A 19,396-nucleotide genomic window follows, 5' to 3' on the forward strand; every position below is an offset into this window, starting at 1 on the left:
TTCAAATTTGCTCCGACGCCATTGTTACATGAAAACTGTACTCGTTGATGTACACGTAGTTGAATCTGACAGATTTCGGAGATTGCGATGGTGGAAGGATCGCCTGTAAATTCGCCGAACAAGGTAGAACTCATTTTCTCGATTCTGTTTCTGCATTGTTCTCTTCGATGTTTTTTTACGGAATTACAATCAGTATTAATGTATACAGCATTTAGGTGAAATCCTCGGATCTGACCATTTAACCTTAAATTTCAAACACTTAAATGGTTGGAATCCGGTGAACATGCTTGAACACATTGATACTTTGGGCCGTAATTCGTGAAAAAAACATTCGGAAAATAAGTATTACTTTTTCAGAAAGATTTTTAGTTCTTCTCACCTAATTGTTCTTTCCCACATCCTCTTTGAGATAAAATTTGGATATTCTATACGGTAAATACGAACTTTTGAAAAGACCGATTCATAACAAATTTTAAAAAAAATTCCACAAAATAGTATTGTGCTTTTGGAATTCAAGCTGCCGTACCATTATGAATAAAAAAATTTAATTTTTCGTTATCTTTTAAAATTTCCCTTTTGTCCTTGTGTTCTTTTTCATCCATCTTCTTCATCTTCCTCTTTCATCCATTCCTTTTCAAGTTGGGTTGAGATTAGGAGGACGATGATCTTCTGCACTTTCTTCAGCAACAGAAGCTTTTGAATCCAATTCCATCTTATTTGTTGTTATTGCTATTTATAGGATTAGGAGGACGATGATTTCTTGCATTTTCTTCAGCTAAAGCATATCACAGAATGCTCTGTGTGTGATAAAACTATCCCTCCTACATAAATCAACAAATCCCAACAAAATTAAATACCAAACAATTTTACCTAAAATGAAAAAACCAAAAAAAAGGGGAAAAAAAGGGTCAAAAAACCTTGAAAAAATTGTTCCACAATCACACTTATACTGTGTGGTACCACAAATCTTAATATGAACTTTCCAATCAGATTGAATAGCATATTACTAACAATTTTCACATTTCCATTTCTTTTCACCATGTTTTCTACAAAAATGTTTCTTAATTCCAGTCAAATCACCCAAAGCTCTTGAAGGATCATGATGAACACAATTAGATTCAGGACAAGTATAAACCCTTTTCTTAATCTCTTTACTTATTCTTTGTTTCAATTTCCATGGCAAATTATGGCATCTTCTATGTAATTGAAGGAATGGATGGAAGAAAATGATAATTGAAGAAGAAGACAAGGGTAAAAAGGAAAATTTTCAAGATAATGAAAAAATCAAACGTTTTTTGATTCATAATGTTTCTCTGCTTGAATTATAAAAATATAATGCTATTTTGTGGAATTTTTTTTAAGATATGCTACTATTAATTTTTTTAAAAGTTTATGCCTACTGTATAACATGTACAATATCCCTTAAAAAATAAAATTTTCCCTTCTTAACTCTTACACATTTACATGTAAGCCCAAAATTTTAAAATAAAATAAAATAAAAATCATCAATAATTTTGGGCTAAAATTTTAAGTTCAATTCTCAACTAAACTGATCGTCTTTCACTGCCCTCAGCCTCCCTTGTTTAGAAGTAGAGTTGTTTCGTCATTTAAAAAACCCAAAATTTAGTTGTAAACACCAGAGGCGGACCCCCTAACTAACATGAGAAGAGGTAGAAGAAAATCCCTTTAAAACCCTGATTCTATCCTTACTATCATTCTTGTCCTCTTTTTCTCAATTCTTTTTCTGCATTGTTCTCTTCTGTACCCTAATTTTATCATTCTTCATATTAAATTTTCATGTTCTACTGTTTTGTTCATCAATTTGACATTCAAATTTGCTCCGACGCCATTGTTACGTGAAGATTGTACTCGTTGATATACACGTAGTTGAATCTGACAGATTTCGGAGATAGCGATGATTGAAGGATTGCCTGCAACTTGGCCAAAAACGGCAGAAGAAATCTTTATTGATTTCAGAGGAAGACGCGCTGGTTTAATCAAGGCTCTCACTACTGTATTTTTCTTTTATCCCTTTGATTTGTTTTTTTTCTCCATTTTTAGGTGTTTTATTGCACTATTTCTCTATTTTATTTTCTAAAAAATTAAATTCATTTTGTAATTTTTATTTTGAATAATTTCAGACGTTCGACAGTTATATCAGCTATGCGATCCTGGTAAGCCTTTATCTACTCTTTTGTGTGCTTTATCAGATTCTTGCTCGTTTTTTGGGGTACAACTAAAGAGTTGGATAACTCTTGGTTTGAGTTTTTTGTTATTGATTCTTGAATGTTTCTGTTTACGCGTTTGAATATAAAGAAATAATTCTTCTCTATTTACAAGATGTCAATCTCTAAATCATCTCCTAAATATTCTAATTGTATGCTAATATAGGAAAATATACATAATCAGTATATTTGATTTGTTCTGTATCATTCTTTCCTTCACTTTCCCTCGTGTTATCTCCTAAAATGTACATCCCTAAATTATTTCCTAAAATGTACACCCCTATTTTACACTAAAAATATAACATAAAATTAAGATTTAAGATAATTGCAAAAAGAAGAGTAATAAAAATAATAAAACAACAAGATTCGGAAAATAACACTTAAAAATCAAAATGTATAACTGTTAACGTTTTAGAATTATATAAATTTATAAACTCAAATCTATACTTAAACACGTTTTATACTTATATAATTTTTCTAAATTTGAACTTTCATATTTATTAAAGATCTTTGAAATTTCATTGTTTTTGATGTGTTCTTTCTGAATATGAATTTTTCATAACATCAACAATGTGTAATTAAATAAACTAAACTTTTAATAGGTAGGACAAGAGAAATTGAAGGGAGCATTTTTTCATAATCGCTCTTTGATACAAGGAAAATTTTTGATTTAGACTCAGCTGGAAATATTTCCTTGTAAACCTTCATTGTATTTTGACGGTGAAAGAGAGTAGCTCGGACCCATCAATAGTAGAATAATTTGTAAAAGATGAGTGAAAAACAGAGCATGAACAAGAGACATGACAAACAATCAACAGAATGTATTTATGAGGTATCTTATGATACCTCCCCTTAAAAGATGATTAAGTTCATAAACATACTCAACAATACATTAATGACTAACTACACACACTTGAGGACAAGCTCTCAAGATGTGATTCCATTCAACAAGGGAGATCACCCTTATGCACCTCACTCCTGTTTTTCGTTGCACCATCATCATGACACACTGAAGACCCTCTTGTGTTGTTCACAACACCATATGCATTAGCTTGAGTCATCAAGCCAACACCTTCACTAAAGGTTGATTTGGCACTTGCTCGAATAGACAGCTACACATAAAATGTCTGATGCCGTTTAGTATCAATTAATATCAAAGAACTAGCTTATGAATCAATCATTTTCTTTGCGCATATTAATAGGATTCAGCAATGAGTATGATGATCATTTTTTCGTCTTTTAATTTTACTGAATTGCGTTGTTCTTTGACTTATAGGGAAGGATCTCTTGTGTCTGTATGGACATCCAAATGAAACATGGAAAGTTGGTCCACCGGCTGAAGAGGTACCTGCGAATATTCCTGAGCCCAGACTAGGTATTAACAAAGCTAGGGATGGCGCGCCGGCAAAAGATTGGCTAACAGTGATTGCACTTCACTGTGATTCGTGGCTAATTTCTGTAGCATTTTACTTTGGTTCTTTTTCTGAGATTAAGAAAATTGACAGGTAATTTTCTATAATTTGTAGCCTCATTTGTTTAACAAAGAAGCTTAAGCGTACATTTCCTTCTAGATTAAAAGTATTGAGGGTAGTTGTATTGTTGGATTCTGTATAAATATGCTATTGTCTATCTTGGAAGTCATGGACTCTTTGTTCATGTTTCAATTTAAAGAATGAGATGTGATGAGAGGAACATACTAGAGAAAACATCCTTTATGGGTTTGACGTTTGATTTAAATTAGTATTTCATTTGTTTTTGGATTAGTGAAAGAACTAGCAAATGGACATGAATTGTTTTACATAAAGTAAAAGGCAAGGATGCTTTGGGTTTTAGTTGAGGGACTTGGCAAGTGCTCTGCTAATTTAAGTAAACGTAGGCACATAGCACCAGTTGGAGTTTCGCCTTTTTTGTTTTGTTTTGTTTCATATAATTTCTCACCCCTAGTTCTAGTGTAATTTACTAACTTAATTCGTTTACAAGAAATTCAAACTTGTCCAATAAAAATTACTATGTGGCAATTGTTAATTTTTAGAGCCACCAAAACTTTTCCGAAGTTTAATAAATCAAATTTTATTATTTTACTGGATTGTCTCTGTGGTCCGTAACTTCACCAAATTGATCAACTTTTGTGAGGCTTAGGAAGTATCCTTTTCTAGTATTGATATCAACAATAGCAATATTCCATTATTTAGGAAGTTCATCCTATGATTCAATCTAGAATGTGCGTTGATCTGTGCAGGGCTGTAGGCTGCATTTACCTGTCAACTAGAGCTTAAACCTTCATTCTTTTGATATAATGATCTTGTTCTTCTGTTTGATCGATATTGCACCTTGCCACTGTTTGTTTCCAATGAGTAAAGCAACCTTGTGACTACAGCAAAACTGATGAAAGGAACCAAAGTCTTCTCTCTGCCACTTTTCTTTATAGGCTGCTGCAGGAGACAAAATATCTTTTGTGTGGGTCAATTGACTAATCTAATATGTGATAGTGATAGTGTTGGCTTATTCTCGTTGTGGGTTTATCTAATTTGTGATTGTAATTTTGTGCGCACTGGGTCAAAAGTCATGGCTTTGCCGCTGTTGCCTCAAAAGTGGATGGTGAATTTGAGGAAAACAATAGTTAAAATTAGTTTTTTTTATATGTTGAGCTGATTTTGGTTGTGCTCCTGCTTGTGAAAGTTTGTAATCCAAAACTTTTCCATTATTAGCAAGAATTTTTTCATGTCTTGTGTTCTGAGTTAAACGTGAGGGGCTAGTGTCAATGGGAGGTTCTCTTAGGTGTAGTCAGCATTAGGGATGATATTTTGGGGTCTGCTTGCTGTACCTATTGGTGCATTTGAAGGTATCAAAGGTGCAATTTAGCATCATCGTTTGCAGTTGCATTGTTCTGTCAACTTTATCTTTAAGATTAGTTGGGAGGATGTTGAACCCAGTTGAGGGAATTTTAAGATGAATTGTAGCTGTAGGCATTTTACGTGTATATTATCGGCATTATATTTGTAAATTAAAAATGGAATTAAAGAAGAGAATTTTATATGGTGGCCAAGGTTGTTTTTTGATCAGGGATGGTGAGGCGTAGCTCAATGCTCATCTCGAGCATCTTAATGTGATAATTTGACCTTGTGACTTTGATGACAGTGTCCGGATTTGGAAGTTGGAAATAAGTGTAGACTTTCATGGCTCAGTTTATATGATTAAATGGAAATTCATGTCTTCCTGTGTCAGCACTCAGCAGTCTCTGGCTTTTACTTTCAGTGATTCTTTTGTAGACTAATGTATATATTTTATCTTTTGGTCATAACTCCTGAATTGTTTCCGATTTTCATTGATTGATTTTGTTTAGTTCGGCTTAATGTAGAAGCTAATCAATTATTCTGATTGTTGAATTCAGACAAGTCATCTTACTTTTTGAGCTTCAATTTTTAATAGGCTGATTTGTTTTCCTCAGTATAATGGGCTGATTTCTATTATTCTTTTTGCGATGTTCACCATATTAAGTTGTGTAAAATATTTTCAGGGATAAGCTATTTCAGATGATAAACGATTTGCCTACCGTCTTGGAAGTTGTGCTTGGGAATTCTAAGCGACCAAATGATTATTTCGGTACTCATAACATCAGCAGTAAAATTAAATCTAGTAGAAAGGTTGCTGCATTCCGACATCTCTACACTTTAACGAATACTTTGTCACGTTCCAAAATCATGGTAAATATGCTTCTCTTACTTTTCCCTTTTGCAGTCACGACAGCCCAAGAACCACACTAGTAAGTCTATGAAAATGACTATGGCACCAAAGGAACACGAGACTGGGGTGGAATTATATGAAGGGTTAACACTATGTGGTGCATGCGGCAAGAAGGATGGTCCTGGTGAGTTTTGGATTTGCTGTGATACATGCGATAAATGGTTCCACGCTCTATGTGTAGGAATCACACTAGCAGAAGCCGAACATATCCTGCATTATGAATGCCCACGCTGCAGTAGAAAACGAACACGACATTGAGAAGTTGTGGTAGGAAGAAGCAAGTTCATCAAGTTACGGTTTGTACAGCTTATTGTTCAAAAATCTAAGTTCAAGATCTTGTTGACATTTATTTCAATTCACTGCTAAGATCAAACGGGGTCAGCAGTAATATAGAAACACTATAATTCTTTGGATTACATTTTTGTTAATGTATCACTAAGACGGGTAAGGTTATGTGTATCCGATAAAACCTTACCTGTTTGGGTAATGTGATGTATAGTGTTGATTTGTTTCGGTTAGAGTAGTCGAATTCTTATGTTGAGATTACCAACAAGCAAATACATAAATTTTGAGATTTGATAACAATCTAAATGATATCAATTATCAAATAACTTGCAAATACAGTCTCATTCACATCAAGTTTGATACAACTTTCAATGAGGGGTCTTTCAATTTGATTACTTTAAAACTTTGAAATTCAACCCTTAAGTTTAAACTTTTGGCGAATTACTATTAAATTTTTTTTTTTGCGAATTACTATTAAACTTTTATTTTTTTTGCGAATTACAACCACCAAAGTATTAATGCATATAACAGTTAGGCAAAATCCTCAAATTCAACCATTTAACCATTTAACCTTAAATTTTGACCACTAAAATGGTTGAAATTTGATCGCACTCTTCTCTATGGGTATGAGCTGCCGTTGTTCTTCCTTCCTCAGACGCTGATTATAGTTTTCTATGAACAGGATACACTAAGTATGATGATGATGATGAAATTGTTTGAATTTGGTGAACAAGCTTGAACGTCATAGACATTGATACTTTGGGCTGTAATTCGTAAAAAAATATATTTGAAAAACAAGTATTACTTTTCAGAAAGATATTTGATTCAATTCTCACCTAATTGTTCCTTCTCACATCCTATCCTTCTTAGTTCATACATCATTACATGTACGAATTTTCTAACTTAGCCACAATTTAAAATAAAATAAAGTAAAAATTTATCAATAATTTAGAACGCAAAATTTTAAGTTCAATTCTTTAACTAAACCCCCGCGGTCTTTCACTCCCCCTCACCCAACCTTATTTACAAGTAAGAGTTATTTTGTCATTTGTGGGTGCTTGGTTAATCCCCTGTCATCAATAAAACCAAGAATTCAGTTGTAAAGACTAGAGGCAGAGCCCCTAACAAACATGAGAAGAGGTAGAAGAGAATCCCTTTAAAACCCTGATTCAATCCTACTTCTATCATTCTTGTCCTCTTTTTCTCAATTCTTTTTCTGCATTGTTCTCTTCTGTACCCTAATCTTATCCGTCTTCATATTAAATTTTCATGTTCTACTGTTTTTGTTCATCAATTTGATATTCAAATTTGCTCCGACGCCATTGTTACATGAAAATTGTACTCTTTAATATACACGTAGTTGAATCTGACAGATTTCGGAGATAGCGCTAATGGAAGGATTGCCTGTAAATTCGCCAAAAGAGGTAAAAGAAATCTTTCGTGATTTCATGAAAAGACGCGCTGGTTTAATCAAGGCTCTCACTACTGGTATTTTTCTTTTTATCCTTTTGAATTAATTTTTATCTCCATTTTTAGGTGTCTATTGCATTAATTTCTCTATTTTATTTTCTAAAAATTAAATTCATTTTGTAATATTTATTTTGAATATTTTCAGACTTTCGAAAGGTTTATCAGCAATGCGATCCTGGTAAGCCTTTTTATCTACTCTTTTGTTTGCTTTATCAGATTCTTGCTTTTTTTTGGGTTACAACTGAAGAGTTGAATAACTCTTGGTTCAGAGTTTTTTGTTATTGATTCTTGAATGTTTCTGTTTACAGGGCTTGAATATAAAGAATAAAAAAACTTCTATTTTTACAAAATTTCAATCTCTAAATCATCTCCTAAATATTCTAATTGTATGCTAATATAGGAAAATGTACATAATCAGAATATTTGATTTGTTCTGTATTATTCTTTCCTTCACTCCCCTCAAGTTATCTCCTAAAATGTACACCCCTTTTTTTACACCCCTCAAGTATTCTCCTAAAATGTACATCCCTAAATTATCTCCTAAAATGTACACCCCTATTTTACACTGATAATATAGCATAAATTAAGATAATTACAATAATAAGAATCAAAAAAATAATAAAAGAACAAGATTCGGAAAATAACACTTGGAAATTAAAATGTAGAAGTATTAACGTTTTAGAATTATATAAATTTATTAAATCAAATCTATACTTAAAAACATTTTTAGAATTATATAATTTTTCTAAAATTGGACTTCCATATTTATTATCGATCTTTGAAATTTCATTGCTTTTTAGAGATAAAAGTTTCAAATTTCTGTGAAAAGATGATAAATGATGGTGGGAACCCTCCTTTTTAAGGAGATACCCACTAGATATAATCTTATATATATTGTACGTGTATTCGTCTTATACATCATAACATGCCGTATTCTTTTTAAGGGAGATTCTATGTTGAAAAGGTTCTTTTTAAGTGGAAGTGTATTTGATCTTTGCATTATGCGGTCTCCTATACTCCATGCCAGTATACATGTGAGATTTTATGTTGAAAAGGGAGATGCATTGCATTCAAGACAGATGCCAGCACTAAATAAATGACTGCATTTTTTTGGAGTTCTATGTATAAACAGTATTTGTATAATTTGTAGTTTGTACTATATCTTTACTGTTCATTTGCACATGTAATAAAACTAAGATTATATTTACTACACATTTGTAATATGAAAACCATTTCATCCAAAATGTTAGCTTGTTTTTGATGTGTTCTTTGTGAATATGAATTTTTCATAACATCAATAAATGTGTAATTAAACAGATTAAACTAAAATGATTAAAGCTGCGACATGGAAACCTTCAATAGGTATGTAGGTAGGACAAGAGAAAATGAAGGGAGCATCTTTTCACAATCGCTTTTTGATACAAGGAAAATTTTTGATTTAGACTCAGCAGGAAGTATATACTTGTAAACCTTCATTGTTCTTTGACTGCTATTCATAAAATATCTTATGCCATTTAATATCCATTAACATCAAAGAACTAGCTAATGAATCAATCATTTTCTTTGTGCATTTTAGTAGTATTCACCAATGAGTATTATGTGAGAATATTTTCTTGATATATTTTCCTAATAAGTATGATGATCTTTTTTTCGTCTTTTAATTCTACTGAATTGCGTTGTTTCTTTGGCTTACAGAGAAGGAGCACTTGTGTCTATATGGACTTCCAAATGAAACATGGGCAGTTAGTGTACCGGCTGAACAAGTACCTGTGGAAGTTCCTGAGCCCACACTAGGTATTAACTTTGTTAGGGATACCATGCCGGAGAAAGATTGGCTATCATTGGTTGCACTTCACAGTGATTCGTGGCTAATTGCTGTAGCATTTTACTTTGGTGCTGTTTTAAGGATTAACAAAACTGACAGGTATTTTTCTATTTATATTAACTACGTATTCTTACTTTTTCATCTAGAGTAAAAGTTTTGAAGGTGGTTATTTTGTTGGATTCTGTATAAATATGTTGTTGTCTATCTTGGAAGTCATGGAATCTTTGTTCATTTTACAATTTAAACAATGAGATGTGATGAGAGGAACATACTAGAGAAAACATCCCTTTTGGGTTTGAAGTTTGATGTCAATTAGTATTATATATTGTTTTTGGATTGATGAAAGAACTAGCAAATGGACATGCATTGTTTCACATAAAGTAAAAGGCAAGGATGCTTTGGGTTTTTAGTTGAAGGACTTGGCAAGTGCTCTGCTAATTCAAGTAAATGTAGGCACATAGATAACACCAGTTGGAGTTTCACTTTTTTTGTTTTGTTTCATATAGACTTTCACCCCTTGTTCTAGTGTAATTTACTAACTTAATTCATTCACAAGAAATTTAAACTTGTCCAATCAAAATTACTATTTGATAATAATTATCCTTTGTGTGGATCAATTGACGAATCTAATATGTGATAGTGTTGGCTTATTCTCTTTGTGAATTTATATAATTTGTGATTGTAATTTTGTGTGCACTAGGTCAAAAGTCATATGGCTTTGCCTCTGTTGCCTCAAAAGTGGATGGTGAATTTGAGGAGAACAATAGTTGAAATTAGTTGTTTTAGTTATTGAGCTAATTTTGGTTGTGAAAGATTGTGATCTGAGTTAAAGGCGAGGGGCTAGTGTCAATGGGAGGCTCTCTTAGATGAAGTCAGCATTAGGAATAATATTTTGGGGTTTGATTGCTGTACCTATTGGTGTATTTGAAGGTATCAAAGGTGCAATTTAGCATCATAGTTTGCAGTTGCATTGTTCCGTCAGCTTTATCTTGTGACTTTGATGACTGTGTCCGGTTTTGGAAGTTGGAAACAAGTTTAGAATTTCATGGCTCAGTTTATACGATTAAATGGAAATTCATGTCTTTTCTGTGTCAGCACTCAGCAGTCTCTGGCTTTTACTTTCAGTGATTCTTTTGTACACTGATGCGTATATTTTATCTTTTGGCCATAACTCCTGAATTGTTTCCAATTATATTGATTGATTTTGTTTAGTTCGACTTAATGTAGAACTAACTATTCTAATGTTGAATTCAGACGAGTCATCTTTACTTTTTCAGCTTATTTTTTCCGATGTTCACCATATTAAGTTGTATGAAATGTTTTCAGGAAGCAGCTATTTCAGATGATAAACGATTTACCTACCATCAATGAAGCTTTGCTTTCGTATGCTAATCAACCAAATGATCATTCTGGTACTCATAACAGCAGCAGCGAAATCAAATCTAGTAGAAAGGTTGTTGCATCCCGGCATCTCTACACTTTTTAACGAATAATTTGCAACTTTTATGTCACATTCCAAAATTATGGTAAATATGCTTCTCTTACTTTTCCCTTTTACAGACCCGACAGTCTGAGAACCACACTAGTAAGCCTATGAAAATGACTATGCCACCAAAGGAAGACGAGCGTGGGGTGGAAGAATATAAAGATGAACATGAACATGATTTAACACTATGTGGTGCATGCCGCGAGGTGTATATTGCTGGTGAGTTTTGGATTTGTTGTGATACATGCGAGGAATGGTTCCACGGTGCATGTGTACGAATCACACCAGCAAAAGCCAAACATATCGAGCAATATAAATGCCCAGGCTGCAGTAGAAAACGAACTCGAAATTGAGAAGATTTGGTAGGAAGAAGCAAGTTTGTCAAGTTATGGTTTGTACAGCTTATTGTTCAGTTCACTGTTAAGATCAATGGGGTCAGCAGTAATATAGAAACACTATAATTCATTGTGTTGATTACAGTTTTGTTAGTGTATTAGTATCACCAACATGGGTAAGGTTTTGTATATTCGATCTCCAAACCTTACCCTAGATAGAAGTCACTTAATGGTATTGGGGTAACGTAATGTATGATGTCGATTTGTTTTGGTTAGTGTAGTTGAAATCATATGTTGAGATTACCTACAAGCAAATACGGAAGTTTTGAGGTTAGATAAGAATCTAATTGATATTAATATACAAGAAAATACACTCTCATTCACATCAAGTTTGATACTACTTTCAATGACAGGTGTTTCAATTTGATTAGTTTTCATATAAAATTGAATTTAATATAATTTTTGTTGATGCAAGATTGATGTAATTCTTGATACAATATAGTTCTTTATCAATAAAATAATATTTACCATACGATTCAAATTATCGTCTCAAACACTCGGTATATGATAACCTAATAAATAGGTATAAAAACTCTCTTGTAGGAAAAGGCTAAAATTTTATTCTAAATATAAAATAAAAGGTGCTAGAATAAAAAAAATAGAAGGTTGATGATTGCAAAAAAAAAAAAAAAAAAAGGGTTTGCAAGAATAGGATAAAAAAGAGAGGAGCCACAATCAAGAACGTGGTATCATTCATTTTAAATTAAAAAATAGACAAATTACGTGATTAGACTTAAAATAGAAAATAAAGTAAATCGAGAGTAGTGAAAGCAGTAAAAGAGATAAGTGGTGTATATTTTCTTTTATCTGAAATATTCGTCACGTTATGGTTTTGACACAATTCATCATTTTAACTTATTTTATATATTACGGCTAAATAATGTGTAAGAAAACATATAATCAAGTGGGTTTTTATTTGAATCGTTTAATCGCATACTTTCATAATATTAATTTTTCATAATTTTCACACTCATATTATTTAATATATAAATTATTAAAATAACATAATGATTTGCGTAAAAAGTTAAATGTAGGAAGTATAGTAAAAAGAAAGATGAATTTATGGTGCATGAAAAGAAGTGGAACAAAAAAAGTCAATAAAAGTAGAGGGGTGAGGAGATGTGAGGATCCCGCATCCCTCACAAGAATAGCAAATAGTGAAATTGGTGGGCAGACTGACGCATGCTGATTGCTACAAGAATGAATGTTTCTTTATATACAGCAGCCAGCAGGAGCATCTGCATATACTCAACTCAAACACTCTCAATTTTTGTACTTTTGTCACTCAATTTTCTACTGCCAACTTTTGTAAAATTGTACCCTTAGTTTATAGGAATATAGGATATTTGGCAATTAGCTCGTAAGTGTTGAGGTTTTTAGTTGACTTGTTTAATCAGCTGGAAATATTAGTTATTTTTATTGATTTTTATGTTAGTTGAAAAAGTCAATTATTTATGGAGATATTTGATAAATTTAGGTATTGTTTGTTGGCTATTTATTACAAAAAAGTGGGTCAAACAAGCCAATTAAAAAAGCTCACTGAAGTAATTTTTTTTATTTTGGCTTAAAGGCAAACTTTTCAAAAGGCTTAAAAGTTATTTACCAAATACTTTTTTGATTGTTTGATCAATTAACAAACCAAAAGTCAATATAAAAGCCAATTTCTGAACACCCCTGTGACTCTATGTGAGTTTGTCTGATAACTTTAGCTATAAGTATATAATTTTTAAATAATCAAAAAAATGGGAGATAAATATGTGATTTATAAGGGGTGTAAGAATTGTGTAGATAAGATGAAAGTATATGTTGAATGTAGAAATGGGAATTGAGAATTACCAAAATGTACATTGCAATTAAAAACAAAAATAAAATGTAGCAAAAATCATAAAAAAAAATAAATTGAAAAGCTGTTACAAATGCACATGTTAGCATGGCTGGTTCTAAGGATATCTGAGGTAGCCGATTGTTTAAGATTCTCAGAAATAAAGGGCCTTGAATATCAAGTAGGTCTATTCAAACCCAGTTCTAAGCAATAATTTTTTTAAGTGATTTATTTGTAAACCTTTTTATATTTGAAATAATATAATGATACAATACATTTTGTTTTGAATTATTTTTTTTAAAGTGAAAAAAATTATATCTTTTAATATAATAAAAAATACCATTTAAAAATATATCACAAAAATAAACAAAGCCTTGAAAATCTTTGCTCCACGCGAGTGTTAGAGAAGAGTTGCATGCATGTAGCAAGGTGGAGTTGGGTGGTAAAAGAGTAGGAGTAAGAATAATGAATAAAAAAAAATGTCAGATAAGACAATACTAGTAGACAGTAGTAGCAGATAGTAGAGTATTTTCAACCTCTAAAACTGAGCTATATATGACTTTCATAGCTCAATTTCTGCCAGTATGCATTCACATTATTGTTATTATTATTATCATTTATTTTATTTTTATTTTTATAAACTGTATTCTAGAGATTTTATAATAATTTAATTGGGAATCGAGCAACACGTTGAGTACCTACACCCTTATAAATACAATATATAAAATATTATTATTATTATTATTATTATTATTATTATTAATTATTACTCCTATTATGTTCTGGCAGCCATACTATATAGGAGTCAGTTACAGCCTCATATATCCTAAAATGCAGATCCCAAAGTTCCATGCTACTAAGTACTAAATCCTTAGCCAGCTTTGAGTTCTTATATCCCTCCCTCTTTTTCTTATTTACCATATTCAATTAATTACTGTTTTGTACTCCTGAATTTGCTCTAAAGGGATAACATAAAAATTAAGATAAGGAGGTGAATACCTATATTAATTAGTGAACTACTAGGATTATACTCGTGTCATGCACAGTATAGGTTCACTTTTAATTTTTTATAAATATTTATTTTGGTTCATAACGTTATAAAAATTCAACAAAGTCCTTATATAGAACCTTTCACCACTTTGTATAATGCATGATAATTATCAATGCATTAGAATATTCATATTAAGTGTAATCATAGTATGTAATAATACTTAATTAAAGTGCTAATGATGTTATCATAGTGATGTAGTTGAATATATAGTAGTATGATTAGATATTACCTCTTAAATAAAATGCTAGAATTATATTATCTTGGAAAGGAATGCTTATATTAGTGAACTTGTATGTTTTTTATGGCCATTGAAAGTAATAGTAGTTGAAAAATCTTCAATCGTACCATATGACAACTCAATACACTTAAGGACGAGTATTTAAACCATATTCGACACGAGAACCTGTAGTATTTAAACAGACCATTAATAATTTTTAAAACTACAGTTATTCCATTAAGATTTAAGAAATCAATAAAGTTTTTCTATTTTTTTTCATTATCTTAATATCATTAAGTCAATTCATAAAATAGAATTTAGGAGGTCAAATATATGACAACTTACCTTGTTATAATAAGTAATAACTATAATTCTATAATCTATAAATCTATAAGTCGTGAAGGTTATCTCACCAACTTGAAGAAAATTTGTATTACCTATATTTTGTCACACTTCTTTTCTTCTATTTTATGTATATTTCGTCTTAATTTCTTTCACTATAAATCTATAATCCATGACTTTGATTTCTTCATAGTTTCTTTTATAGAGCAAAATTTAAAAAGGATCTTTAAAAATTTAAGGCATAATAAATAATATAATACTCTCCTATTTTTATTGTTAATATTTAAACTCTATAAAAAAAATACTAATAACTCATATAACTTAGAAAAATTATAAATTTATCTATATTTAATTCAACATAATATCAATACTTTATATAAAATAAAATTTTTAGCTCCTAAAAAATTTGGAGTTTTGGACAGTAACCTGCAACGACCATGGTTGGAGATGTACAAAATTTGATTTCATTGCCCCTTTCTTGACTCTCTCCTCAGCTTACTCTGTAATTGATGGATCTTACCGGTATAATATGGATATATCTAGAAATAAGGTCAATGCTGACCTGTATAATATGACTATGAACAATATAATACGGATTACATCCAGAAATAAGGGTTTTAATTAGTCAACATAATGCCTAATTAAATATCTTCATCATATTAAATCATTAATTAAAGCAGTCACAACACAAACCCTAGCTAGAGATAACAAGAAGAACTTTTGCAGTGTATTTCAAGCGGTCTAAAAACATGGAAATAGCGATAAAAATTTAATATTATTGATATTAAAATGATGAAAATAGCGATAAAAATTTAATGTAATTTAGTAACAAATAGGTCATAATGAAAAATCGAGTAGAAAATACATATGATTAAAAATAAGAGTTTTGTTATCATAAAATTAAAATAGCAAAATATATTTATGTAAATTAACATCGAAACTTATTTCTATTACCAATATAATTAACCAGACATATAAATCCTAGGCTAGCTAATGAAAAAATGCATTATGTATTTATTAATGCTTCAAATTAAATATATCAACTCTATCAATATATTAAAAAATTGAGCTAGAACACAAATAGGACATAGTCATAAAATCTCATAATTAATTTAAATAATATAGCTAATTATATAGTAGCTACCGTACCATTCCACTTACAATCTTATATCTATGTATCTCTTCATGTAATATAATATATGATCGTACTATGAAAAAGAAGGAGTTGAATGAAAAGTTACTTGAAAAGGTTACTAAAGTGATCTCTAGTATTTGGCTCCGAGTATAAATTCCAATCCCATATTGAACGCTCATGAAAAGGATGGCCACCTCCAATACCAGCTCCGGTAACCGGAGGCAATTGCAGACTAGTCGAGCTTTCGCCATCGACCGCAGTTGCAGTTGGTGTTGGTGTTGTTGGAGGGTTGTTAACTAGTGTTGTTTGAGCCGGTGAAAATAGATAGTTGGAAAATAAAAATGGCATATTATTTGTACTATTACCAGTGTTGTTGGGATTGCTACTATTAGTGAGTGATTCAAATTGAAATTGTTGTTGATGGTGATGTTGTTGTTGTTGTTGCTGCTGCTGTTGTTGAAAATGGTGATTTATGCAAGCTTGTTGATATTCAACTAATCTTTGAATATCTTCTGTATTAACTTGTGGTTGCTGATAATGTTGATGTTGAAATTGAGTAGCAGAAGAGGGCATTGATGTAATTACGCAATGTCCTCCTCTGATACCACCATCCCTATTGCCACCACCGCCATTACTGCCACTACCAACAACTTGTTGTTTCAAGTTAGGATGATCATTTAATAAATGCATCATCCTATTAACTTCTAGAAAAGGAGGGCGCAGAGGTTGCGATTGTTGGTGTGGTTGTGGCTGTATTAACGGACTTACTTCACTATAAGAAGTAGGATGGGAAAGTCCAAGTGCAGTCCCTACTTCAGTGCTACTACTAGCATCCATCTCATTCACTTTCTCCAACTGAAAGCCAGCCACACCCGATTGATGCTGTTGGTTATAATGTTCCATTTGTTGTTGTAAACTCGTAGTTTGTGCTCTAAATGCATTATGGTAGTTCTTTCTCTCCGATGACGCAGAAGATGTCGCTTTTGACGATGACGACAATCTCGACGGGATATTCCCTCTTGGTACCAATGGATGATCTTCTACTCCCGCTCTTTTATACACCCTACACAACGATATCTCCGCCTGAAAATTTAGCAAAAAACGAATAATATATATAAAATAAGACATATGTCAAAGAATACAAAAAAACACCCAAAAATAAATACTTTGTCTTTTCCTTGTTATAGAATTATAAATAAATAAATAAATAGAAGATGGTATTTAATATAACAATCAGAAGCTGATAGAAAAAACAGGAATTAAAGCTCCATATATTCATGTCTTTCACTATATTTGCGTGACCCAATACCAATAAAAATAGCATTCATTTATTACACTCCTTACACTACTTGGAATCCGTGTTTTATTTTATTTTTTTTATTTTCTCCCAATTTAGGCATCTAATTTATTTTCTTGCCTTTCTTATACTTCTATTTACTAATTAGGGTTTTTTTTTTCTGTTAACAAAGATTTCGAGTTGACTGCAATATACTTATCTCTTTTAGTTGTTAATTAGAATATGATTTGTTGTTATTCAATCCTCTCTAAACTCTCATTGTAATTTCTATAAACAATACTGTTAAAATATATAATATATCTTAATGCCTTAATCATAAGCTTAAAGTTTTTGGTTTAGTTGGTTCCTTGATATGATATTAGAAATCAATTTGATAAAAAGTCACAAGTTCGAATCTCAACTATCCCTTATTTTGAATATTCAACATCAAATACACTTTTAATCCAAAAGGCTCTCGTGTAAGAGGGCGTGTTAGAGTATATAACATATCCTGAGGCCTAAACTATAATAAACTTAAGCTTTTGGTTTAGTTGGTTCCTTGACAGAAATATACCGACTAACCTTTTGATAACGTTCGGTTTCATGGTGAGGAAGACGGTATTCATTCATAATCCAGCTAGTACGGATGCCCTTAGGTGCTTTACCGGAGTAAAATACCAGTGTTTTCTTAAGCCCAATGGGCCGATTGTTTTGATCTCCTCGGATCATCCGATCCGCACCAGTTGCCTTCCAGTACCCGGAAGTGGTCACTCTATTGGGTCGGTCCCCATTTCTGTACTTCCTATCTCTTGGCACATAGAAGAACCATTCTTTTTCCCCAATAGCTGCCAAAGCTGTCATTACCCATTAATAACACTATTGTTATAATCATTATTAAACACCCAAGTAAATAACAAAATGAAAAAACAATAGGGATATATGATTTGAGTTTGTTTTGAGAATGGGAATTTGAATTCAAGATCTCAATTTATCTTGAATCCATCTTATAGACTCATCATCATTATATTCAATTTATCAAACTTATAAAAACTATGATCAGAGTCTGAAGAAAGTAGGAAAACGGCAACCCATACCCATAAAGGAGGATGCAACCCAAGAGTTCTCAACTTAAGAATATAACATATTTTAAAGTTTCAAACATTTCTTAAACTTTTAATTGAAATATTTATTTAAAATGGTATTAGAGCTATCTCCTAGCTCGTATTATAATATATAACATATTTTGAAGTTTCGATCACCGGCTTAAACTAATTGATTCCAAAAACTTATTTCTAATGATTGAAGTTCAACATATGTTATATATTTACGAATCGAATCGGGATATGTGTAGATTATATAGAGAAAAATAGAGAGAAGGGAGAGTAATAGGAGATGAATAAAGAGAGATACCAGGAAGTTCCCAAGGGTCATAGCGATAAAGATCAAGAAAAGTGATAAGCTCAACATTAAATTTCTTGCCCTCAACCTTACGGCGAAGGTAGAACTCAACAAGTTCTTCTTCAGTCGGGTGGAATCTAAACCCGGGCATGACTGTATCGTGGTCGTGTTCATCATCGTCGTCTTGTTGTTGTTGTTGTTGATGATTTTGTTGTTGTTTTTCATCGTTGTTTAAACAATTGTTGTTGTTATTAATACTGACTGCATTAGTAAGGTTCATGGTTGTGGCAATTGCCATAAAATGAATTAAGGCAAACGAGAGATGGTTGAGAAAAAGGGATAACTAAAATAAAATAAATAGTGAGATACCTATTTATCAAATGTTATCTTAATTGTTTTTTGGGAGTTCATGATGAGTTTAATGGGAGAAAGGATAAAGAGGGTTTTATACTTGAGTTATTGTACTGTAATGAGAGAGAGAATTAGTAAGTAAGAGAGATAAAAGATAGCTTCTCAACATAGAAATTCATTTGGGTTATCGGGTTAATTTCGAGTCAGATATTTTGAGTTGATTGAAAATCGAGTCTTGTATTTATGTTGGTGTTTACATAATTGTTAATCTATTTTTTTACGTTGGGTTAAATTGAATTTGATTACAAAATCGGGTAAATATCGAGTCACTGGGTCTGTTTTGAAATTTTAAAACTAAATAATAAAGGATAAGT

The 19,396-nt window shown here is 31.6% G+C and overlaps 3 protein-coding genes across 6 annotated transcripts in view; 2 read left to right on the forward strand and 1 right to left on the reverse strand.

Moving 5' to 3' along the window:
- LOC130820744 (PHD finger protein ALFIN-LIKE 7-like) overlaps positions 1-6,378 on the forward strand; it is a 6,390-nt gene extending 12 nt beyond the window's left edge. The window contains exons 1-6 of one of the 2 annotated variants that reach the window (XM_057686242.1): positions 1-123; positions 1,901-2,014; positions 2,141-2,174; positions 3,502-3,730; positions 5,743-5,869; positions 5,964-6,378. The exon at positions 1-123 is cut by the window's left edge and continues 12 nt beyond it. In XM_057686242.1, coding sequence (XP_057542225.1) covers positions 88-123; positions 1,901-2,014; positions 2,141-2,174; positions 3,502-3,730; positions 5,743-5,869; positions 5,964-6,227 — 804 coding nt within the window. In that variant the 5' untranslated portion in view covers positions 1-87 and the 3' untranslated portion in view covers positions 6,228-6,378. Of the gene's footprint in view, positions 124-1,526; positions 1,671-1,900; positions 2,015-2,140; positions 2,175-3,501; positions 3,731-5,742; positions 5,870-5,963 lie in introns of those variants that run through there. The other variant, XM_057686243.1, reaches the window with a different exon arrangement.
- A 779-nt stretch (positions 6,379-7,157) lies between these two features.
- LOC130821357 (PHD finger protein ALFIN-LIKE 7-like) lies at positions 7,158-11,777 on the forward strand. Of its 2 annotated transcripts, XM_057687088.1 has the most exons (6): positions 7,158-7,394; positions 7,628-7,742; positions 7,870-7,902; positions 9,420-9,648; positions 10,876-11,002; positions 11,110-11,777. In XM_057687088.1, the coding sequence occupies exons 2-6, from the start codon at positions 7,646-7,648 to the stop codon at positions 11,386-11,388; spliced, it is 765 nt and encodes a 254-aa protein (XP_057543071.1). In that variant the 5' UTR covers positions 7,158-7,394; positions 7,628-7,645; the 3' UTR covers positions 11,389-11,777. The 2 variants fall into 2 exon arrangements, with proteins under 2 accessions (XP_057543071.1, XP_057543070.1); XM_057687087.1 differs by having other exon boundaries at positions 7,158-7,742.
- Positions 11,778-15,950: 4,173 nt separating this feature from the next.
- LOC130821037 (NAC domain-containing protein 35-like) lies at positions 15,951-19,175 on the reverse strand. Of its 2 annotated transcripts, none has more exons than XM_057686636.1 (3): positions 18,684-19,175; positions 17,856-18,127; positions 15,951-17,080 (listed from the first exon to the last, which is right to left on the reverse strand). In XM_057686636.1, exons 1-3 carry the CDS (start codon positions 18,967-18,969, stop codon positions 16,100-16,102), a joined length of 1,539 nt encoding a protein of 512 aa, XP_057542619.1. In that variant the 5' UTR covers positions 18,970-19,175; the 3' UTR covers positions 15,951-16,099. The 2 variants fall into 2 exon arrangements, with proteins under 2 accessions (XP_057542619.1, XP_057542620.1); XM_057686637.1 differs by lacking the exon at positions 18,684-19,175 and adding an exon at positions 18,368-18,652.
- Between the last annotated feature and the right edge of the window lie 221 nt (positions 19,176-19,396).

This window comes from Amaranthus tricolor, chromosome 8 (assembly GCF_026212465.1).
Source record: "Amaranthus tricolor cultivar Red isolate AtriRed21 chromosome 8, ASM2621246v1, whole genome shotgun sequence".
Taxonomy (NCBI): domain Eukaryota; kingdom Viridiplantae; phylum Streptophyta; class Magnoliopsida; order Caryophyllales; family Amaranthaceae; genus Amaranthus; species Amaranthus tricolor.